We start from the raw sequence: 24,615 nt of genomic DNA on the forward strand, positions 1-24,615 counted from the left end.
TGCTAGAACTTCAATATGAACTGGAGTCAAAGGCAGCCAAGTGGGATGCCACAACTGATATTGCCAATGCATTTTTCTCAATTCGTTTGGCAGCAGAGTACAGGCCACAGTTCGCTTTTACTTGGAGGAGTGTCCAGTACACTTGGAACCGACAGCCCCAGGGGTGGAAGCACAGCCCTACCATCTGCCATGGATTGATCCAGACTGCACTGGAACAGGGGCAAGCTCCAGAACACCTGCAATACATTGATGACATCATCGTGTGGGGCGATACAGCGGAAGAAGATTTTGAGAAAGGGAGGAAAATAATCCAAATCCCGCTGAAGGCTGGTTTTGCCATAAAATGGAGTAAAGTCAAGGGACAGGCACTGGAGATTCAATTTTTGGGAATAAAATGGCAAGATGGACATTGCCAGATTCCCACAGATGTGATAAACAAGATAACAACGTCTCCACCAACTAATAAGAGAGAAACACAAGCTTTCTTAGGTGTTGTGGGGTTCTGAAGAATGCACATCCCAAATTACAGCCTAATTGTAAGCCCTCTCTATCACGTGACCTGGAAGAAGAATGATTTCAAATGGGGCCCTGAGCAACAACAAGCCTTTGAACAAATTAAACAAGAGAGAGTTCATGCAGTAGCCCTTGGACCAGTCTGGGCCGGGCCAGATGTGAAAAATGTGCTTTACACCGCAGCTGGGGAGAATGGTCCTACCTGGAGCCTCTGGCAGAAAGCTCCAGGGGAGACTCGAGGTCGACCCCTCGGCTTTTGGAGTTGGGGGTATAAAGGATCTGAGGCCAGCTACACTCTCACTGAAAAAGAGATACTGGCAGCCTATGAAGGGGTTCGAGCTGCCTCAGGAGTGATTGGCACTGAAGCATAGCTCGTCCTGGCACCCCGGTTGCCTTTGCTGGGCTGGATGTTCAAAGGCAGGGTCTCCTCTACACATCATGCAACTGATGCTACATGGACTAAGTGGGCCGCACGAATTACACAACGAGCTCGAATAGGAAATCCCAGTCGTCCAGGAATTCTAGAATTGCTCATGGACTGGCCAGAGGGCAAAGATTTTGGGATGTCACCAGAAGAGGAGGTGATGCGTGCTGAAGAGGCCCCACCATATAATGAACTGTCAGAGAGTGAAAAGCAATATGCCTTGTTTACTGATGGGTCCTGCCCTATTGTGGGAAAGCATCAGAGATGGAAGGCAGCTGTGTGGAGTCCCCTGTGACAAGTTGCAGAAACTGCTGAAGGAGAGGGTCAATCGAGTCAGTTTGCAGAGGTGAAAGCCATCCAGCTGGCCTTGGACATTGCTGAACGAGAAAAATGGCCAGTACTTTCTCTCTGTACTGACTCATGGATGGTGGCAAATGCCCTGTGGGGGTGGTTGCAGCAGTGGAAGCAGAGCAACTGGCAATGCAGAGGTAAACCCATCTGGGCTGCTGCACTGTGGCAAGATATTGCTGCTCGGGTGCAGAACCTGGTGGTGAAGGTATGCCACGTAGATGCTCATGTACCCAAGAGTCGGGCCACTGAGGAACACCAGAATAACCAGCAAGTGGATAAAGCTGCTAAGATTAAAGTGGCTCAGATGGACTTACATTGGCAACATAAGGGTGAATTATTTTTAGCCTGGTGGGCCCATGACCCCTCAGGCCATCAAGGCAGAGATGCATCATATAGATGGGCTCGTGATCGAGGGGTGGACTTAACAATGGACACTATTGCCCAGGTTATTCACGAATGTGAAACGTGCTGCAATTAAGCAAGCCAAGCGGTTAAAGCCTCTCTGGTATGGAGGACGATGGCTGAAGTACAAATATGGGGAGGCCTGGCAGATTGACTATATCACGCTCCCACCACCCACCAAGGCAAGCGCTATGTGCTTACCATGGTGGAAGCAACCACCGGATGGCTGGAAACATATGCTGTGCCCCACACCACTGCCCGGAACACTATCCTGGGCCTTGAGAAACAAGTCTTGTGGTGACATGGCACCCCAGAGAGAATTTAGTCAGACAGTGGGACTCATTTCTGGAACAACCTTATAAACACTTGGGCCAAAGAGCATGGCATTGAGTGGGTATATCACCTCCCCTACCATGCACCAGCCTCTGGGAAAATCGAACAGTACAATGGGCTTTTAAAAACTACACTGAGAGCAATGGGTGGTGGGACTTTCAAACACTGGGATACACATTTCCAAAAGCTACCTGGTTGGTCAACACTAGGGGATCTGCCAACAGGGATGGCCCAGCCCAATCAGAACTTTTACGTCCTGTAGAGGGGGATAAAGTTCTTGTGGTGCACGTAAAGAATTTGTTGGGGAAGACAGTCTGGGTTATTCCTGCTTCAGGTAACAGCAAACCCACTCGTGGGGTTGCTTTTGCTCAGGGACCTGGATATGCTTAGTGGGTAATGCGGGAAGATGGGGAAGTCCAGTGTGTACCTCAAGGGGATTTAATTTTCGGGGAAAATAGCCAATGAATTCAATTATATGCTGTTGCCTGCTATATAAGACTTCTATAGTACATCAGCTAGATGCCCATCTCTGCCACTCTGGGCTTTGAAAAGAAGATATGTGCTGTCATGATCGTCAGCAGAGAATAAAGTCATGGGAAAAGCCAGTAGCAGCAGTGGGAGTCTCCCAGAAATGTGCTCAGGTCACCATCAATTGAACCTGACTTCCCTCTGATCATCACCCCAACAAAGAAAGAAGCAGATGAGCTCAGCAGTGACCAGACAGGTTCACTGCTGTCGTCAGCAGGCAACAATCCAACACTACACACTGTCTCTCCTGCCCTGAAAGACTATTATTACAGATGGAGCCCGACATCATGGACTGGATGAATTCTGCAACATTATTGGGATGGTCCATGGACTAAGGAATGATATCTGTCTCTTAGTGTATATGTTTGTATATATATGTATATCAAGAGAGAAAAAGCGATGGTATATTGAAAAATATGGGATCTGAGCATGACATGAATGGTATGGAATAAGGGGTGGATACTTTCCTGGGTTCAGCTGTAACAGTTATTTTTCTCCTTCTTAGTAGCTGGTGCAGTGTTTTCAGCTTTAGTCTGAGAACGCTGATAACATACCGATGCTTTAGTTGTTGCTAAGTAATGCTTACTTTGGTCAAGGACTTTTCAGTCTCTCATGCGCTGCCATTGAGGAGGGGCGCAGGAAGCCAGAAGGAAGCAGAGACAGGACACCTGACCCAAACTAGCCAAAGGGGTATTCCATACCACAGCATGTCATGCCCAGTATATAAAATGGAGGGAGTCACCTGGAAGGCCCAGATCACTGCCCAGGTCAGGCTGGGTATCGGTCAGCAGGTGGTGAGCAATTGTATTTTGCATCACCTGTGTTTATTCACTTTTTTCCCCCTTCCCTTTTTAGTTTTATATTCTCTCCCCTTGGCGTTTCCCTTATCATTATTATTATTTGTGGTAGTAGTAGTAGTTTTGCATTATACTTTAGTTATTTGACTGTTCTTATCTCAACCCATGGGATTTACATTCCTTTGATTCTCCTCCCTATCCTGCCAGGAGTGGGGCGGGGGGGGGGGGCTGAAGAAGGTGGGGAGTGAGCGAGCAGCTACGTGGTTCTGAGTTACCGGCTGGGCTTAAACCATGACACTCCTCCTCCTCCTCACACCCATGAGGCTGTTTCCTGCCTCTCAGGGCCATATCCTGACTGTGGTTCCAATAAGTCCCTGCAAGGCATGGGGTCTGCAGGACCCCAACAGGTGGAGGCAGTGGCTGGGAAACAGAGGATGGAGCTGGGATGCAAGGCGGGGGGCATGACCCCATCTCCATCTGTGCCTCAGTTTCCTCACTCCCACAGCACCCTATGCCCACATGCCCAGCCAAAGCCACCCACGGGGACCTGGCTGGGGTGGCCATGACAGGGCATTTTGTGGTGGAAGCCCCTCCTTTTGGCAGCTGAGCTCTCCCCACATGCCATGGTGTTGGCAGCCAAGCCAAACACGGATTCCTGACATATTTTTCTCTTTTCTTTGCAGCCAAGAAATTCATATTTTATGGGAGGTGAAAGTGAGTCCCGGCAGTAGCTGAGTGGCAGAGGGTGCCAAGGTATGGGCCAGCCGACAGCACAGGATCAGATGCTATTTTTGGGAACCAGACACTCTCCTCCTCATCCCGGACAGGCTCCGGGGATGCCCCCAGCCCCCCCGAGCCCTGGCTGCAGGGACCCCGACAAGGACTTTGGCTTTGAAGGCTGTGGGGAGAAGGATAGGAGGGCACTCAGTGGGGAGACCACATCTCCCTTTCCCAACCCCAAGGACAAGGAGCCCCACAGCCAGCAGGAAGCCGTGATCCGGCCACAGCAAGCCAGGAAGATCGACTTCAAATTGCTCCACTGCAAACCCAAGTTTGGCAATGATGGTGCCTGGGGAAAGGTCAAGGGCAGCCCCCAGTCCCCCCCAGGGAAGGGGCGATCCCAGGAGCACAGCCAGCGCTCGGGGAAGGGTGAGTGGGGCCACCATCAGCTCTACCAGCTCAGCATTGCCAGCACTTGGCCGAACCCCACCATCGGCATCGCCTACCCCCAGCAGAAGGTGACCCCTCCAAAGGAGCCAGAGGCGAATCATGGCCCCGTGGCCAGCAGCTACTGCTTCCACATGCCCAGCATCCCCCAGCATGAGGCTGAGCTCCAGCAAGAAAAACTCAGCTTCAGCCGCTGCTTCCCTGATGCCACCTCTGGCCATACCTCCACCAGTTATACCTCACAGCCCGCTCCCTTCCATGGCCCTAAAGGGCAGCCCCCTGCCGCCGGCATCCTCCTGAAGAGCCCCGGCACCAATGGGCAGCTACATTACTCAGAGTTTCAGGCGAACAGGGCTGACTCCTGGCCTTCCCTGAAGAGCTTCGCCAGTGCTAGCTATGGGATCTCAGCGCAGAAGCCCAGCTCTTTCCCTGAGGGCAGCAAAGCTGGTGCCCATGCTCTGGGGGCTTTGCCATGCCAATACCCCTTCCAGCTGCTGCACGACTCGGGGAAGGAGCCATACCACAGCAATGCAGGGAGCCAGGAGTACCTGGACATGGGGCTCTCTGCCAGCCAGCTGGCTCACAGTGCCTTCGCCTTCCACTCATCCTCCAGAGAGTGGCAAGAGGAGGTGCTGAGTGGTGGTTCCTACGAGAATGTGTCCCCTGATGGCAGGCTGTATGGCTTGCCCGCCCCACCAACACTGTTCTTGCACCCACTGCCACCGCCGGCCCTGCACCACAGCCCATTGCCATGCTGCAAGGGCAGGAGCGAGCATCCCACCGACTCCAATGGTGATCTCTCATCGTCTGGTGCTACTGACCAAAACCCAAGCACTTTCCAAGAAAACCAAGCTGTTTTTCCATCTAGTTTACACTCTCCTAGTATGCCAAAGCCAGTTGGTAAGAGGCAAGCCTCAGTGAAAGACAGTGTCTCCAGCCAGCGGCTGCTTCTCCAGAGCAATCTTCTAAGAAGAAACATGCCACCGAATTCTCTCTCCCAAGTGCACTTTCAGAGCAAAGCCTATTGCAGTTTCCCCACAGGCAGCGTCAGCATAGGATCTGTGCCTTTCGAGACAAGCACTCCTGCTACGGCACCCACCCACCCCAGGCTTGTGCAAGCTTGGGAAGGTGCCACTAAGGCGTTTTCTCCCATGGACCAGAACTCAGCACCTTATTCAAACCCTGTTGGAAACCAGTTCTCATTTGAGTGCCAGTCTGTCAGTCTGTCCCCGAACAGAGGCAGCACAGACAGAAAAATGCCAGGATGCCTTGGCAGCAAATACACCTCACTTCTGCAATACACGGTCAAAACAGGCTAGAGCTGTCGAGACAGATCACCAGCCAGAAGTTCCCCTTCCCCCTGGGCACGTCAGAGTGGCAGGGGAACAGGAAAGCCCAGAAAGGGCCCCCTGTAAATAACTCTCCATGATATCACAGAAAAAAACTCTTGTCAGGAGAGAGCCTCGGGGTCCAGAGGGGAGACTCCAACTCAACAGGCACTTTCCCTTTTGAGAGTGGGAAGGAGCCAGGGTCTCCTGGCTGTGACTCAAGAAGCAAAGCCCTCTTCTACAGCATGGGTCAAGCAGGTCCTCCTCCCTCAAGGAGCTCATCGGGATCAGCACTGGTCCTGCTGCCATCAGCCTTGGCAGCTGCCTCCCCTTGTAAGTCCCCACTGCCATCCCGTCCCCAACTCCACCTGCGGCAGGACCTGCTCATCACTCTCCCCAATGTCCAGCAGCCCACTCAACCCCTGCTTTGAAAACAACCAGATGTCTGGAGCGCTGACCCCCTCTCCCTTCTTCCAGCACCCCTGCCATCCCAAGGATGGTGTCGTGGTTGGAGCCCAGCCGGTAACTCAGAACCACACAGCCGCTCGCTCACTCCCCCCCTTCCTCCCCCCGCTCCCGGAGGGATGGGGAGGAGAATCGGAAGAATGTAACTCCCATGGGTTGAGATAAGAGCAGTCCCGCAACTAAGGTATAATACAAAACCACTACTGCTACCACCAATGATAATAATGATTAGTGAAATAACAAGGGGAGAGGATACAATTGCTCACCACTCGCCGACCGATGCCGAGCCCGACCCGAGCAGTGATCTGGGCCTTCCGGGTAACTCCCCCCAGTTTATATACTGGGCATGACGTGCTGTGGTATGGAATACCCCTTTGGCTAGTTTGGGTCAGGTGTCCTGTCTCTGCTTCCTCCCGGCTTCCCCTCCTCCCTGGCAAAGCATGAGACTGAGAAAGTCCTTGGTTGGAATAAACATTACTTAGCAATAACTAAAAACATCAGTGTTATCAGCGTTGTTCCCAGGCTGAAAGTTAAAAAACACAGCACTGCACCAGCTACTAAGAAGGAAAAAAATGACTGCTATAGCTGAACCCAGGACAGTATCCACCCCTTATTCCATACCATTCACATCATGCTCAGATCCCACATCTCTCAACACACCATCGCCCCTGTCCCATATATACACATATATATACACCCACACCCAGAGAAAGATATCATTCCCTAGTCCATGGACCAATCCCTGTAAAATTGCTGAACTCATCCAGTCCATGATGTCAGGCTCCATCTCTTGTAATAGTCTTTCAGGGCAGGAGGGACGGTGTGTAGTGTTGGGTTGTTGCCTGCTGATGACACCGCCAAACTCGTCTGGTCACTGCTGAGCTTGTCTGGTTTCCTCAAAATTCATTCTTTGTTGAGGTGATGATCGGAGGGAAGTCAGGGTCAATTGCTGGCGACCTGAAGATATCTAGCTCGTGGGCTATAAAAGTGTTACAGAGCAGGCAACAGCGTACAATTGAGTTCATTGGCTGTTTTCCCCCAAAATCAAATCCCCTTGAGGTACACATCGGACTTCCCCATCTTCCCGCATTACCCACCAAGTATGTCCAGGTCCCTGAGCAAAAGCAACCCCACGAGTGGGTTTGCCTTTACCTGAAGCAGGAATAACCCAGACTGTCTTCCCCAACAAACTCTTTATGTGCACCACAGGAACTTTATCCCCCTCTACAGGACGTAAAAGTTCTTATTGGGCTGGGCCAGCCCTGTTGGCAGATGCCCTCGTGTTGACCAACCAGGTGGCTTTTGGTAAATGTGTATCCCAGTGTTTGAAAGTCCCACCACCCATTGCTCTCAGTGTAGTTTTTAACAGCCCATTGTACCGTTCGATTTTCCCAGAGGCTGGTGCATGGTAGGGGATGTGATATAGCCACTCAATGCCATGCTCTTTGGCCCAAGTGTCTATGAGGTTGCTCGGGAAATGAGTCCCATTGTCTGACTCAATTCTCTCTGGGGTGCCGTGTCGCCACAAGTCTTGTTTCTCAAGGCCCAGGATAGTGTTCCGGGCAGTGGCGCGGGGCACAGCGTATGTTTCCAGCCATCCGGTGGTTGCTTCCACCATGGTAAGCACATAGCGCTTGCCTTGGTGGGTGGTGGGAGCGTGATATAGTCAATCTGCCAGGCCTCCCCATATTTGTACTTCAGCCATCGTCCTCCATACCAGAGAGGCTTTAACCGCTTGGCTTGCTTAATTGCAGCACGTTTCACATTCGTGAATAACCTGGGCAATAGTGTCCATCGTTAAGTCCACCCCTCGATCACGAGCCCATCTATATGTTGCATCTCTGCCTTGATGGCCTGAGGGGTCATGGGCCCACCAGGCTAAAAATAATTCACCCTTATGTTGCCAATGTAAGTCCATCTGAGCCACTTTAATCTTAGCAGCTTTATCCACTTGCTGGTTATTCTGGTGTTCCTCAGTGGCCCGACTCTTGGGTACATGAGCATCTACGTGGCGTACCTTCACCACCAGGTTCTGCACCCGGGCAGCGATATCTTGCCACAATGCAGCAGCCCAGATGGGTTTACTTCTGTGTTGCCAGTTGCTCTGCTTCCATTGCTGCAACCACCCCCACAGGGCATTTGCCACCATCCATGAGTCAGTACAGAGAGAAAGTACTGGCCATTTTTCTCGTTCAGCAATGTCCAAGGCCAGCTGGATGGCTTTCACCTCTGCAAACTGACTCAATTCACCCTCTCCTTCAGCAGTTTCTGCAACTTGTCACAGGGGACTCCACACAGCTGCCTTCCATCTCCGATGCTTTCCCACAATAGGGCAGGACCCATCAGTAAACAAGGCATATTGCTTTTCACTCTCTGACAGTTCATTATATGGTGGGGCCTCTTCAGCACGCGTCACCTCCTCTTCTGGTGACATCCCAAAATCTTTGTCCTCTGGCCAGTCCATGATGACTTCTAGAATTCCTGGACGACTGGGATTTCCTATTCGAGCTCGTTGTGTAATTCGTGCGGCCCACTTAGTCCATGTAGCATCAGTTGCATGATGTGTAGAGGAGACCTTGCCTTTGAACATCCAGCCCAGCACAGGCAACCGGGGTGCCAGGAGGAGCTGTGCTTCAGTTCCAATCACTTCTGAGGCAGCTCGAACCCCTTCATAGGCTGCCAGGATCTCTTTTTCAGTGGGAGTATAGCTGGCCTCAGATCCTTTATACCCCCAACTCCAAAAGCCGAGGGGTCGACCTCGAGTCTCCCCTGGAGCTTTCTGCCAGAGGCTCCAGGTAGGACCATTCTCCCCAGCTGCGGTATAGAGCACATTTTTCACATCTGGCCCGGCCCAGACTGGTCCAAGGTCTCAAAAACTTCTTCCGCTGTATCACCCCACACGATGATGTCATCAATGTATTGCAGGTGTTCTGGAGCTTGCCCCTGTTCCAGTGCAGTCTGGATCAATCCATGGCAGATGGTAGGGCTGTGTTTCCACCCCTGGGGCTGCCGGTTCCAAGTGTACTGGACACTCCTCCAAGTGAAAGCAAACTCTGGCCTGCATTCTGCTGCCAAAGGGATTGAGAAAAATGTATTGGCAATGTCAGTTGTGGCATACCACTTGGCTGCCTTTGACTCCAGTTCATATTGAAGTTCTAGCATGTCCGGTACGGCAGCACTCAATGGTGGTGTGACTTCGTTCAGGCCACGATAGTCTACTGTTAATCTCCACTCTCCATTAGACTTTTGCACTGGCCATATGGGGCTATTAAAGGGTGAGCGGGTCCTGCTGATCACTCCTTGGCTCTCCAGTCTGCGGATCAGCTTATGGATGGGAATCAAGGAGTCTCGGTTGGTGCAATATTGCCGCCGGTGCACTGTTGTGGTCGCAATTGGCACTTGTTGTTCTTTGACCTTCAGCAACCCCACAACAGAAGGATCCTCTGAGAGACCAGGCAAGGTGGACAGCTGCTTAATTTCCTCTGTCTCCAAGGCAGCGATACCAAAAGCCCATCTATACCCTTTTGGGTCTTTGAAGTACCCTCTCCTGAGATAGTCTATGCCAAGGATGCACGGAGCCCCTGGACCAGTCGCTGATTTCAGCTTCCGGTATAGTTAACGCTTGGGATCCTCCTGTCACTCCAGAAATATAAAAGGGTTCCACCCCTTGATAACTTGATGGCATCAGAGTACACTGTGCACCGGTATCTACTAGAGCCTTATACTTCTGTGGGACTGATGTGCCAGGCCATCTGATCCACACAGTCCAGTCAACCCGATTGTCCCTCTCCTCCACCTGGCTGGAGGCAAGGCCCCTCTAATAGCGATCACAAGATTCTCCACTTATGTCTTGTAGAAAGGGATTAGTATTCCTTATCACAGGAGCTGGAGTAAAATCAGCTCTTCTACTCCAGCTGGGAAACTGCTCACCAGAGACTGGAGCAGCAGCTTTCCTGGGAGGATCATCCTTGACCATTGTTCTCCTCTTCAGTTCACGCACCCGTTGCTCCAGAGCTGAAGTAGGTTTTCCATCCCACTTTCTCATGTCTTCTCTGTGATCCCGCAGGGAAAACCATAGGGTGGCCCATGGCGTGTACCTCCTATATTTTCTTTCTCGAGCAGTAGGGCGCCTTCTGTTAATAGCTGAGACATGGGTTGGTACGCGTGGGGAGCTGGATAGATTGGATAAATCGTCTCTCAATTGTTTGAACTCCTGGGACAGTTTTTCCACAGCTGAAATGATGGAAGGGGTGAGATTGTCTTCGAACTCTCGGAGTTGACGAATCAGGCAATCCACTGTTGGTGATATTCCGTCATTCCAGGTCATTGATGCCAATGTGTGGGCATATGATGATGGTGCACTCCGTGTAAGTTTCCGCCACATGGGTCGTGTACATTTGACTTCATCTGGATCTACGGATATGTTCCTGGCATCCGGCCTATGATAGATCATCTCTATAATGGCTGATTCCCTCAGGGACTGGATGCCTTTCTCTATCGTGGTCCAGTTGGCTGAGCGATTCGTAATATCGTCTTTGTAGGGAAACCTTTCCTTCACAGCTGCCAGGAGCCGCCTCCAAAGGCTGAGGGCTCGCTTCTCTCTTGCAATTGCTTTTTCAATTCCTCCTTCCCTAGCAAGTGATCCCAGCTGCTTGGCTTCCCTACCTTCTAGTTCGTGACCGTCGGCCCCATTGTCCCAGCATCAGAGCAACTAGGTGACAATGTGCTCCCCTGGAAGACGGGTGAAATCTTTTTGCATATTCCGCAGCTCGGTTGAGGTCCGGGGTCAAGAAACGACCTCTTCTTCTTCTTCCTCTTCCTCTGACCCACGTAGTAGTAACTCTTGTTCAGATGCTGTTCCATGTAGTAATGGCATTGGGTCTTCATCTTTCTTCGCTTCGCGTGTTGCTCTTTGTGCCTCTCGTTTGCTTTTGCTTACAGGGGCAACAGACATTGTCACAAACTGGCCATTTGGTTTAGCTGCAGTGTTTGTCACTGTGGTTGGAGTGGCTGCAGTGTCTGCCACTAGGATTGGAGTGGTTGCAATGTCTATTGCTGGGGTTGGTGCAGCTGTTGTGCTTGGGAGTTGAGTAACACCAACAGCTGCATTGTCTGTTGCTGTCGGGGTTTGAGTAGCTACTGTGCTTGTCACTGGGGTTGGTGTAGCTGCTGTATTTGAAGTTGGAGTAGTTGCGTTGTCTGTTGTGGTCAGGGTTTGAGTAGCTGTTGTGCTTGTCACTGGGGTTGAGGTAGCTGCTGTACTTGGAGTAGCTGTGTTGTCTGTTGTGGTCAGGGTCTGAGTAGCTGCTGTGCTTGTAGTTGGCATAGCCGCGTTGTCTGTTGCTTTGCCATCAGATCCAGAGACATTTTTTTCCCTTTGAAGGTGCTGGATAGTGTTTAGCAGGGCTCTGTAGGCGTAGGCCAAGCCCCAGCACGTTGCCATGATTTGTCCCTCCCTGGTATAACCAGGACGACAGCACACCTTGTTTCAGTGTTTTACTAGTTTTTCCGGATGTTGCACTTGTTCAGGGGTGAAGTTCCAAAGCACTGGAGGGGCCCACTGGCCTAGGTACTTGCCCATACTATCCCACACACCCTGCCACTCATAACTGTCCAGCCTCAGGGAAAATCTCTTGGTGGTCCTCCTATATCGTCATCTAATCCTAGACCAGATTCGAACCTGATACTGCTTAACTTTCGAGAGTAAATGAATTAGGATGTTCCCAGGACGGGATGGCCATGGGTAAAACACACTCCGTATGTGTGCCAACATGCTGATCCCCAGCACAATCAGCAGGCAGGTCTCAAGGGTATTCAAAGGCCATCTAAAACCTTCAGAACTCTCAACTGCTGTTGCAAATAGGCTGGTGGGGGAACAGGGGGTGAAAGAGAATGCTTCCTTCGTAAGTTTACCCCCCGAGGAGAAAAAAAAAGATATGCAATTGCTAAAATATTTCATTATATACCTCCCAAAGTATAGAGGTGATGACCATGTTGGGAACGCAAGCCAGACCAGTTTCATGATCAATGAGTCTATTGTATTACAAGTCATTACCATGAAGTACAGTGAAACAAGAACCTTAGCCCAGGCCCCCCAGCCGATAAACACTAAAACAGCAAATAGTGGCTGTAAGTAAGGTACAACATGCTGAAACTCTGAGATCAAGCGCAACGAGTCTGAGAGCCAAATAATCACCATTGTGACGAGTAGTAACAATGAATGCTTATCACAAATACGATTAGACACACTCTGGTCAGATCTGTCGTTATCTCAATCCTTCGTGCCCTACGTTGGGCACCAGAAAGAACTGTCATGGTTTGAGCCCAGCTGGTAACTCAGAACCACACAGCCGCTCGCTCACTCCCCCCCTTCTTCCTCCCCCCGCTCCCGGAGGGATGGGGAGGAAAATCGGAAGAATGTAACTCCCACGGGTTGAGATAAGAGCAGTCCAGTAACTGAGGTATAATACAAAACCACTACTGCTACCACCAATGATAATAATGATTAGTGAAATAACAAGGGGAGAGGATACAATTGCTCACCACCCGCCGACCGACACCCAGCCCAACCCGAGCAGTGATCTGGGCCTTCCGGGTTACTCCCCCCGGTTTATAGACTGGGCATGATGTGCTGTGGTATGGAATACCCCTTTGGCTAGTTTGGGTCAGGTGTCCTGTCTCTGCTTCCTCCCGGCTTCCCCTCCTCCCTGGCAAAGCATAAGACTGAGAAAGTCCTTGGTTGGAATAAACATTACTTAGCAACAACTAAAAACATCAGTGTTATCAGCGTTGTTCCCAGGCTGAAAGTTAAAAAACACAGCACTGCACCAGCTACTAAGAAGGAGAAAAGTGAGTGCTGTAGCTGAACCCAGGACATAGTGGGATGTCCCACAAGGCAAAGGAAGCCCTGGCCTCGGAGAGCAAATCAAAGCAGGCAGCAGTGGAGGAGAAGGCAGTGGGCCAGCCTAAGGCTGAGTATTTTTATGAAGATGGACACCCAGGTGGGGATCAGGTGAAGAGAGTGGCAGGAAAGCAGCACCTTCACAAGGGGAGGGTGGCACAGAGGTTGGCAGCCCAGGAGCCAGATCCTGGGGCAGGGGGAGCAGAGAGGATGGCCAGGCTGCAGGCAGGCAGGAAGAACAGAACCCCACCAGCCACCACCTCCTCCAAGTCCACCTCCAGCCAAAAGCATCCCAGGAAGCTCAGCCAGGAGCCTCCAACAAAGAGTGAGGTGGGGCCAAGCATTGGCACCAAGAGCTCCAAGTCACCCCGGTACACCATGAAGGACCTGAAGAAGCGGAAGCCCTGAAGTGGGACGTGGAGCAAGGAGCTCATTCACAACATTGTGCAGCAGCAGAACAAACTCTACAAACTGCAGGTGAAGAGTAGCAAGCAGGTGCAGTTCCCCCAGGTCAACGAGAGGCTGATGCCAGTCACCAAGGAGGGCAGGTTTTGGGAGTATGACTACGTCTCCGACTCGGATGATGATGGGGCAGAGTGCAGAAAGTTCTGGGGGAAGAAGCAGCATGGCACAGGATTCATTGGGAGAACCAAATACAGCTTTACCAAGAAATACCCAGGAAGAAGTGAAAGAGTCAAAGAGAAAGACCCAGCCTGGAGCTACAGCTGGAAAAAGGACGGTCAGAAAAAGGAGGCACAGGAGCACAGTGGGGTCCCAAGCCAGGAAGATGCCGAGAAAGGGGATTGTAATGCCAGAGTCCCAAGACGGAGTAGCCAGTCATCTACTGGCAGCAACCACAGCGGTAGTGTGCCCAGCGAGATGGGCACCAGCCCATCCCATGCTGATGGGGCCGGCTCAGGCAGCGAGAAGGGAGGCACACAGAGGAGAAGGAGCTCAGGCAGCCCAGCACGCACACCAAGGAGTCTGCTCAGCCCTCCTGAGGACAGGAGCCCAAAGAAGAGCAAGAAGAGCAAAGAGGACTTTCCCAGGGGGAGCAGGCAGTTTGGTTCAGCCAAACCTTTGCTAGCAGGCTCCAGGACATGTCCCAGTACTGAACCAGCTGTTGCTGCAACAGAATGTGCAGAGGAAGAGCCATTACCACAGCCCCAGGAAAGGCCCAGCATGGCCACATTGGGCAAGAGCCCCATCAGGCTCTCCTGTAAGGAGGGGGCAGAAGAGGCCAAAGAAGCAGCAAAGCCCATGGGTGAGACAGGAGAACCCACCCTGGAGGCTCAGGACTTAGCTGAGCTGACTGTGGTCAACCAGAGGCATCAGTTTGGCTCTTTCACGAGTGATGGGCTGAAGTATCATGCAGAAGAGCTAATTGCTCCAGCCCACAGTGGTAACAAAGCTAGTCCTGGCAATGTGAGTGCTGCCTACTCAGAAGTGAGCATCAAATACTTGAAGGCACACAGGCTCTGTGACAGTCGGAAGGGCTATCCCACACCAGTTGCCATGTACAAGGGGGATGCAGTGAGGATGATGCTCACTGCCAAGGCTCCTGATCCATATGTCAGCAGTGACAACACATTTTTTGATCACAAAGGCCTTCCCAGGCACTATGATGGCAACCTCTTCTCAAAGCCCCCAGCCCTGGGCTCCTCACACATGGATGACATGTACTTATGCCAGGATGATATCAACACCAGCTCCTTAGAGCAGAAGCATGCCAGCATCTCCCCTTACGCTGCAGAAATGTCATAAGGCAAGGTCTCCTCCCTTCTCAGCTTCAATTCCTCTTCGATATTTGGAGAGCTTTGTGTCACCGAGTTCGATCCACCACTGTATGAAGGCGTTTCTGCAAGCAAGGATGGTTTTGTGACAACGTTCACCTGTCCTGGCAATCCCCCCAGCAAACTGCTGCCATTCGAGCAACCGTATCCACCATTCATGCCAGAGAAAGACTGGTCCCTCATGGAGGAGGTGGCTCCGATGCTGCCAGAAGACATAACTCAGTTCTACAGCCTTTCAGTGGAGAAGCCACTAGCCAAGAAATTCCCTGAGGAAGGACCTGTCCCCACCAGTCAACTCTCCCTGCCACTGACGAACAGGATAACAGATTATAATGTGTCATTTATGAGCAACATATCAGATGATGAGCTGGAGATCAAGCGATTAGTCACAGAGCTGGAGAGTCAATTGCAAACCAGCAAGCTGGACAACGAGGCACCTGTTGCCCTTCAGAAACCTGAGCAACGTGTTGCTGCCCATCTGCAGGGACAGGCAGCTGAGCAGTTCCCACCACTGCCAGGCAAGCAAGGGGCAGGCCATGAGAAAGGACTGTTTTTGGCAGATGAACTGGGCAGTTCAAGCTTCTGTGTTGGGGAGAGGCTGGGAGGTGAGAAGCCAGCTGTCACAAGTGCCCATGGGGACTACGAGAGACCCAGGGAGCCCTGGCCCTGCCTGGTGGAGCTGGTCTCGCTGGAGGCAGGGATGTGCATGCCAGCCCAGCTCACCACGGACCATTTCTGCTCCAAAGACAGCAGTGAGCATCTCCAGGTAACTGTGGCTGCCAAGGAAAGTGACCCTGGAAAGATGGAAAATGGATCTTCCTCCAAAAGTCTACCTGGTTCACGCACGCCAGACCAAATAGAGGCTCCCATCTACACAGACCCTGTAACAAAAAGCCCTCCTGTTGCCACTGACCCCATATTCCCCAAGACCCTGGAGGCAGAAGAAGAAACTAAAGATCCCCTGCCATCCCTGCCATGCCAGCGTGGTGCTGAGAGCTTCCCTGTGCCAGGGAAAGCAGATGAAAGCTTCGCTGATGCTGCAGAGCTGGGGAAGTTTGATGCCCATCTTCCAAACAGTAAACCTGAATTTGGCTTTCAGCAGGTTCCCACCCCAGCCTTGGATCTCACCTTTTCACCTCATTTCAAAGAGGTCCCAGATACAGAAGAAAGACCCTTAAGCAGGCCCGAGTCACCCAAAATAGCAGAAAGTGCTGTGGACTTCAAAGGGGATGGTGGTGGGTCTGTGTTGATGGAAGAAACAGAGGAGAGGAAGAGCCCCACCACCTATCCAGCCCCCAAACCCAGTGACAAAGCCAGCGAGCAAAGTGCTGCTGTTTGATATGCTGAGTCTGCTCAAGGAGAGTGACTGCAACTCCCAGAACATGTTGGCATCCCAGGAGACAGCTGCCAACCCTCTGCAGCAGCTCCAGCTCTTTGTTGCCCAAATGGTGAAGAGCAACAAAGAGGAGTTGTTGATGCCGTGCTTCCCCATGCTGTTTGCTCCTGGCTACCCCTCTACCACCACCTGCATCCAGCCAGAGCAGAAAGAGGAGAGCAGTGGTGCCTTGGAAGGGGAAAATCGGACATACTGCCCTGCCCAAGCGGAGGGCAATATCCCCATTGGAGGCAACATGGAAAACTGCTGCCCCAGCAAAAGAAGCTGTGCTTTTCTCTGGTGGATGCGAGCAGCTAGAGTTATTTGGTGCAATGGGCTCTTGCCATGCAAAACAATCCATGTTTGTGAAGCCAGAGCTGCAAAATAATGTAACAGAGCTGCAGCATTTAGCAAATGAACATGTGGAGCCGAATGACATTAATATCCATGCAGATGGTGTTTCCCAAGAGCATAATGACCTCTCGCCACTCAAAAACACAGCAGTGACCCCACTGCCAGGGCAAGGAAAGAAAGCTGATCAGCTCATGGAAGAGCAGGAACAAGATAAAAACAAAGCTACCTTGGTGTTTAAAAAGCATCAGCAATCCCAGTTAAACTGTAGTTTGCTTGAGAAAGAAACGCTGGGCAGTGCAGCAGCAGAGAGGCCAGAAAGGAACCAGGTGGGGCAGGGGACACAGCCCCTGCACAGTGCTTCCACGAGTCCCACCAGCCCCCCCGGTCCCTCTGAGGAGGATCTCCACCAGGATCACCACTTGGTGCCAGAGACAAAAGCCATCATAGTCAATGCAAAGGTTCCCAGAGAAGGAAATGGCAAGTCCCTCAATGGCTGTCATTACATGAGTGAACCTCTGGCCAGCCTGCCCTTGCCAACCAATTGTTCTCACCCCAAAGGCTTGCAAAGTGGTGGGGCTGAGGGAGGAGAGGTCCCCAGCTTCAACCCTCAGCTCTTGGATGAGAAGAAATGTGGCGCATCCCTGCTTAACACATCGAGTTCCCTTGTCATGAAGAGATGTCCTCCCGAGGCCAACAGCCATCACATCCATCACCCCACTGTGAGCCCAGCAGAGCAAGGGACATGGAAAAGGGCACCCACCTTTCCTCCCTCTCTGCATCGCTGTGGGGCCATGCCAATGGAAGCGGTTGACGATGGTCACTGTCACCTCCCGGATGCGTTTTGGGTAACTATGGATCACCTGAAAGAGAAGGGATGGCGAGACCTTGCACTGTGCTGCACACTGATGGTCTGGGGGGCTCTGCCTTGGAGATGGATGGTGCCCAGAAGGACTGTTCTCTTCCCTGCTCGCCACCTTTCAACCAAAAGGATGCTGGGAAAGAGGTACCCGAAAGCACTGGTGCTGTGCTGTCAAGTTCTCATTTTAAAGAAAACCAAGCATGCACCATCACAGATACAGTTAACTCCATTCCTCCAGAAACCCAAGATGACCCAACCCAGCCCACAACGGATCTTCTGCTGATCAAAGAGAGGTAAACCTGAATCAAGAGAACAAGCTTGAAAGCTGTTCTGATGATGGAAATAAGCATCAAAGTGAACCAGAGGCTTTGTCCAATGGTTTTGTTGTTCAGGAAGGGCCAGCAGCTGTCAGCAGAGGTCTTACAAGTCCTGCTGAATTAAATGGCCATGAGTTTTCAGCAGAGGTGAGACTTGGTCTTTCCAAAACCACAGAGAGTGGAGGAAAGAGTTTAAAAGGGGAGACACCAAAAAGCCATGGGGCTGGAGAAGCTGAGAGTTGTGTATTAAACAGTATGGCCCAAGGAGAGGCCAACACACCTAACTACTCCAAACCCTTCCCAAAATGAACTTCACAAAGAAAAGAAGCCAAATGGGCTCCCAGTGACCTGTGATATTTGTTCAGCTACTTTCCGGTCCAAGCCTGGTCTGACCAGGCGCAAAGCTGTCAAGCACCAGGTGAAGAATGGTAGCATACCACAGCCCAGCAAGACTGCCAGGTCCACTTTGATTCCTGCAGACAAGACATCAAAAGCAGCCCAAAAGGTGCCCAGGAGGAGCCTGAAGTCTTCGATCAAAGACAAAACCGACAGCACACAGATGCCAACCAACAACGTTGAACACCCCAAGAAAATATGCCCAGACCTGGAGAAAGAGCCCAGCACGCAGATGCAAGAAGTGGTCAGCAGAGTGCTCAGTGACCTCAGTGTGATCTCCTTTGAGATGTCTCAGGAGCTGCACCGCACACCTGTTCTGCAGAGGGAGACAAAGGCAAAGGGATCGCACTCAGAGACACGGGGGAGTAGGTGAGGCAGCAGCTGGGAAGCTGGACTCAGAACAGCAAGCCAGGAAGGGAGAAAAGGGCAGAAGGAGCCAAAGCAAAGAACCTGGAGAGGTGAACGGCAATTCTGAAAAGAAGCTAATCAGGAAAGTGAGACAAAGGGAAGCAAAGGTATTTCCCAGCAGAAATTAACCCGATGGTCCATGTGAGCTGGAGAAGAGCACAGGTCCTCCTGCTGCTGTCCTGAGCTCCAGTCTGCCCAGGATCATGGAGGGCTTGCACGAGCCAGGTGGTTGCATCACCACAGAGGAACAAAATAGGTCCAACTCAACACAGCACTCTCAAAAAGCTAAACAGTCCCCTTGCACAGCTGAGCTTACAGAGGACCTGAGTGACAGGATGGTATCTTCAAAGGATATGATCAGCAAGGATTCAGTAACAGGCTCGGTCACCTGTCCTGGGGAGGTGGAAGATCCAAATGGAGTGGAAGACATGCAGGCTTGCAAGAAATGGGTTAGCGGGTTTGTGAAGCAAGTGGTAAAGGGAGTGGGCAAGGTAGGCAAAGAGCAGCATCATGGTGCTGATGGCACAGAGGAGATGGATGCTGAGACAGGAGACAGTCCTGTGGCAGGCAGTGGCACTTGAAACCAGAGTGGTGCCCTGCAGGGTCCCACAGCTCCTGCCAAAGGAGATCTGCTGCTGGAGACATGTGATTCGGAAACCACCCAACAGGTTCCCAGGCAAAGTGCTCTGCAGACCACGCCTCAGACCAGCCCTCCTCCTGCAGAGACAAAGGGATGGGTGAAGGCAGATGTGCCACCAGGCAGCGAGCATTGCAATGGAGAGCACGGCTGTCTCGGACCTCCAAAGCCTGTTTGATGATGACTCCACATTCTTCCAACTGTTCCCCCCGGGACGACCAGTTTGTTCAGAGAAAGTGCACATGGGTGTATGGGAAGTGCAGCAAGAAACCCAAGCCCATCACAGAGATAAACCTCCAGCCATCAGGTGCAATCAACCTCTTCACCATCCAATTAACTTCTGACCTCAGCAAAACCAGCTCTTTCTGTGTCACCAGGGAGGACACTTGTGATTACGAAGCCATCTCTGTTGATGATGCCTTAATGCTAAACATTGGCAGCAAGGCGAAGAGTGGAGATGCTGCTCCCAGTGGATCTAAAAGCATTGTGCCAAGGTCAGACCACGAGAAGACCAACAAAAAGAAGGAGGACATTAACCTGGAAGACAACGTGCTAACCTTCTTGTGCCAAAACAGCCAAGTGGACAACATCCCCAGCTTGAACATCTGTGGAAGTCTGGAGGAGGGAGAAAGCCTCTCTGCAAAGGACATGTTTGAGCCTCTGATGGACCTTGAGGATGAGCACTCACTCAGAGAAGCGAGCTCCGAGCCCTCCGACCTGGAGGAGGAGCCTTATGATGACAAGGCTAACGAAGATTCAGACTCTCCTGAATTTCATACCATCAACATTGAGATGCTGAACACAAAGCTGAAAATGAGAGATGTGCTTCTTCAGCCCTTGTGAAGATCTTCCTAGCCATGAGGAGGACAACACTGGGAGTTTCAAGCCGAAGCCAGGCCAGCACAGCAAGCACAGAAGTAAGCTAGAAGATGGGAAACTGGGGAAAAACCGCAGTGAGATAACTATCAAGACCAAAGACAAGCAGTACAAATGCAAAGTCTGCTTCCAGTGGTTCCTGACGTTGGGGGAGTTGGACTTCCACAAGCTCTCACATAACCCTTCCCCTCTGCCTACCTGCTACATGTGTGTCCAGTGCAAATTCAGCTCCCGGGAGCAACTGAGGGACCATCTGAAGGAGAAGCATGCCAAAAACAGTGATGGTCTGTGGGCTTGCGGTATGTGCCTGAAGGAGATCTCAGATGTCTGGATGTACAACGAGCATCTCCGGGAGCACGCCACCCAGTTCACTCGCAAGGGGCAAGCGCAGAAGTCCATGATGGGCCTACCAGCCTACTTCGGTGAGGAAAATGCTGCTGTCACCCACTTCCTCAACACCATCATGTATCAGAAACCCAGCAGGTCCTCCCAGCATGCCAGCCCCAGCAGCAAGCATGCGGTTAGCAGAGAGAGCAAGAGCCCCAAGGAGCTGCCCCTTGAGCAGGAGGCCAAGACAATGAAAGACCCCCTGGAAAGCAACATCAAGATGAAGCCACCTGCACCTGGCTCCTCTAAAGCATCTGCTAGTCTATCTCCAGAGCACGTGGCAAAAAGCGAAGGCACCCCAAAATCTGTCCCCATGCACCCAGACTGCAAGGATCCTTCCAGGGACTGTCATCACTGTGGCAAACAGTTTCCCAAACCCTTCAAGCTCCAGCGGCACTTAGTCGTGCACAGTTTGCAGAGGATTTACTTGTGCCACAAGTGTCCAATTTTCTACCAGGAGACCAAAGAGTTTCGAAACCACCTCAGCCAGGAGCACAGCATAGTGGAAGAGCAGGAGATCAAGCACACCACCCTGAATGCTTGTGAGCTCTGTGCAGATGTCGTGCATGTTATTAAGTCCTTCATCTGCAGCATGTGCAACTACACCTTCTCCAAGAAAGAGCAGTACGACTGGCACATGGAGAAGCACCTGGTGGGAAGCAACAAGACTTTAAAATTCAGAGGGGTTATGAGGCCTGGCATTGCCTCCAGGGAGGGCAGGGAGAAAATGAAAGAGGACTGCTCTCTCCAGGAAGGCATGCCGCCGAGCAAGAGGAGGAAGGTTTCTCACTGCAGAAGCTCACTCCCATGCACCTCACCGGTCCACCTGGACCACACTAATGACCTTCAGCTGGTAGAGGCTTCAAGCCCCAGCCTACAGGCTCCCGCTGACTCCTTCCCTACATCACCTGGTGACCCAGGAGCACCCCAACCCTCTGTGAAAACGGAAGACCTGGTGAGTGACTTCTCCAACCTCCTGGCAGAGATGGAGAAATCCCAGTTTGACACCCTGCTTCCACCACCCTGCCTCTCCCCATCTTTGCCTCAGGCTGTGGTGAGCAGCCCAGAGCTTGGTCATATCACTGCCCTGTCTATTGAGGAGCTGGAGAAAGAAGCATTTGATGGGAAACCCCTTCCTTTCTTGGACTCACCTGAGTTTACCATTGACCTTGCTGGGCTGGCTTGTAACCAGGCCACAGACCAAAAGCTCTCTCCTCCACACCTGACTGAGAAACGTGACTATGCCGATGCCCATAAAAGAACAAGTGTGGGCAACAAAGATGAATATATAGCAGGTGTCCTGGAAAATCTTGGTGCAGCCACCAACGCCATGGATGGGATTCCATTTCTCCAGCTTGCCAAGAAGGTCTTGGAGTTTCCTTCCCCACAGGCAGAGTCTCCACCAGCCAAGGAGACCCACAGATGGGGCAACCCCAGTGCCGTCAACGCCTCTTCTTGGGAAGGTGCATCTGAGGCCACCTCTCCAGAAGATGCCCATCACCCCCTGCCCCTGAAGGACAAGACAGCATCACCCACACTGGACAGGGCTGCCAAAGATTTGGTCCTGCAGAAGAAGACCACAGGTAGCCAACACAGCACTGAGGCTTCTCCTGGCATGGGCAGCCCCAGTGGCAGCACCAAGGAGGGTCAGCAACCCATCTCGGGGAGGGAAAAAAACATGCTTGAGACTAAGGACAGTAGCACTAATGCCAAGGACCAAGGTGACAACCCAAGCGAATCCACTGGCCACCAGCCCAGAGGCAAGGCATCCAACAATGCTGTGAGACATGGCCACACAGAGCCGAGCAAAGCCGCTGGCAAACTTGACCCCAAGAGGAGGAAAGAGCACAAGTCCTTGAGCCACCGGAGCAGCTCCAGCTCCCAGGAGAACATGGAGGGAGATGGAAAAAAGAAATAAACCTGGACCCCATGCCCAGGGAGGAGCAAGAACACTGATGAGCTCAAACGCACTGGCTGGAGCAATGCTGGAGCTTCTGCCCTCTCCTCCAGGAGGAGGGAGATGTACTGCAATAAGCTGGTACCCAAGCCCAAAATGGGCACCCAACTGAAGAAGATGGTCTTGGACACTTACAACCAGAAGAAGGGGGAGCTCCGCCATGCCAATGGGGACGTGAAACGCAGGAAGGCCATTCTGGGGAAGAGCCTCCACCAAGTGTTGGCCAGGGGGCCGGCGCCATCCCCATGTGGCTCCTTGCACCGGGGTGCCAAGCCAGCTGGCTCAGCCAGCTACCGCACTGCTGAGTCCCAGAACAACCTGCTAAGCAAACTCTTTGGGCAAAAATTAACTAGCTTTAAAATTCCTTTAAGACATACTTCAGAATAATTTATGTAAGTGACTTATGGTGATCCTCAGCTGCTTTCATGGGGTTTGCAAGGGAAAAATTATCAAAGCATTAAATTTGTTTGTGTAGCATTTCTCTGTCTAGCTTAAATGAGCTTGCACTGCAGCCTCTGTGAAAGTTTGCTTTGCGTCTACTAATCTACTTTAATTCACCTGATTTATCATGCAAATGCTAGAACTTTGATGTTGTTGATGATTTTCATGAACTGAAATTGTAATCGCTTTGGGCAGACTGAATCGTCAAGAGCAATTGCTTTATTACAGAAGTGCTGAGATTATAAGTATACTTGCAAATCTCAGACCCTTTTGAGTCTGTTTCTGTATTATCTTTGCACAAAGTACTTGAAGAGATGAACTTCATTCCATAGATGTCTTATTCATAAGGTGCAGTACACTGTAGAAAGCAACTTATTATTTTTTTCTTGAAGATTTTGCACAAATAATCCCATACAATTCATTTAATTGGGAGCTGGTCTAAGAGATGATACAATTAAAAAATTAAATTAAGAATTGAGTGTCCTACATTTTGACAGCCATCCCTACGAATTTGTTTCTACATCATCAAGAGAATAATGAGGCAGCTCTGGGGCTGCCGGGGCTGTTGGAGCCCTTCAGAGGATGCTGCCACTCTTTGACCACTGTAGACAATGTAACCGGAGGAGACCAAACCGCACCTTGACACGTGTGACAAACTCTGATTTTTCAGGGTTTTTTTTTGGTGTGTGTGTGTGTGTTTTGGTTTGGTTTGGTTTGGTGCGGTTTTGTGCAATGACAAAACTGTGCCAGTTTACCATACCGAACTGGTACTGTCCGAGTGCCCTCAACAGTATCACTTCTAAACTATCTTACTGTATTGAGTTAGTGGCTATATAGGTATCCGCTTTTTACTATGCAGTTACTGGTGCTATTCTTCTTTTGTAATGTGAATACAGACTTCCTCGATTGGAAAAATAAAAGGGAACCATTAGGAAGTAGCAGTTACCTGTAAAAGAAAATGAAGCAGGAAAAAAAATAGTTTAAAAACATCCAATTTTATGGAGAAAAATCCTGTATGCTGGTACTCGGCAGTGTTGAAAAGGTTACATCATGTTGAATGAGCATGTTATAAAACCGAACTTTTGAATCCAGAAAGAAATCTCAGGTGCAAACGAGGACATGGAAGATAATTAAAAATACTATTGAAATACTCCCAAGTCAAGGAGATGAAGTAATGCACTGATGTGATATGAACAGTCAGAGTACTTTGCATCTGTCCTGCAATGATTTTTTGTTTTGTTTTAGACTTAAAAGAAAAAAAAAAAAAAGAGGCTTTATTCTGTTAATATGTATCTTTACAATTCTTTGTACTGTATTAAAATATTGTAGGTAATTTACCTTGGGTGCAATGTGTTCTGTCAAAAGTTTTTATTTTGATATTTTGTCAGAGAAGCAGAGAGAGTGCAGGAAAGCAACATTTTATGATGTTGTGTGTGCGCTTTTAAAGTGCCTCTTTAATATTGTCGAATAAAGTATGAGATGAAAATATGGGGTGGTACTGTAAAATCATACATGATTAATCTTTTCAAATATATTCCAATATTTTCACAGAAATTCCCTGTCTGCATGATGTTTGTGGGATGTTCCTGCCTGGTTGTGTCCTGTA

General features: G+C 50.8%; 1 protein-coding gene across 1 annotated transcript; it reads left to right on the forward strand.

Moving 5' to 3' along the window:
• Window positions 1-4,184: 4,184 nt before the first annotated feature.
• Window positions 4,185-24,615, forward strand: LOC115619255 (zinc finger protein 469-like). The gene is given in 13 exon segments (XM_030511303.1): window positions 4,185-5,723; window positions 5,726-6,192; window positions 6,194-6,365; window positions 13,171-16,322; window positions 16,324-16,626; window positions 16,628-17,565; window positions 17,568-17,867; window positions 17,870-18,188; window positions 18,190-18,661; window positions 18,663-19,487; window positions 19,489-19,554; window positions 19,556-20,169; window positions 20,171-24,615. Coding segments are annotated over 13 exon segments (11,952 nt in total). The 3' UTR covers window positions 22,956-24,615.

The sequence above is a fragment of the Strigops habroptila genome, chromosome W (assembly GCF_004027225.2).
Source record: "Strigops habroptila isolate Jane chromosome W, bStrHab1.2.pri, whole genome shotgun sequence".
Taxonomy (NCBI): Eukaryota; Metazoa; Chordata; class Aves; order Psittaciformes; family Psittacidae; genus Strigops; species Strigops habroptila.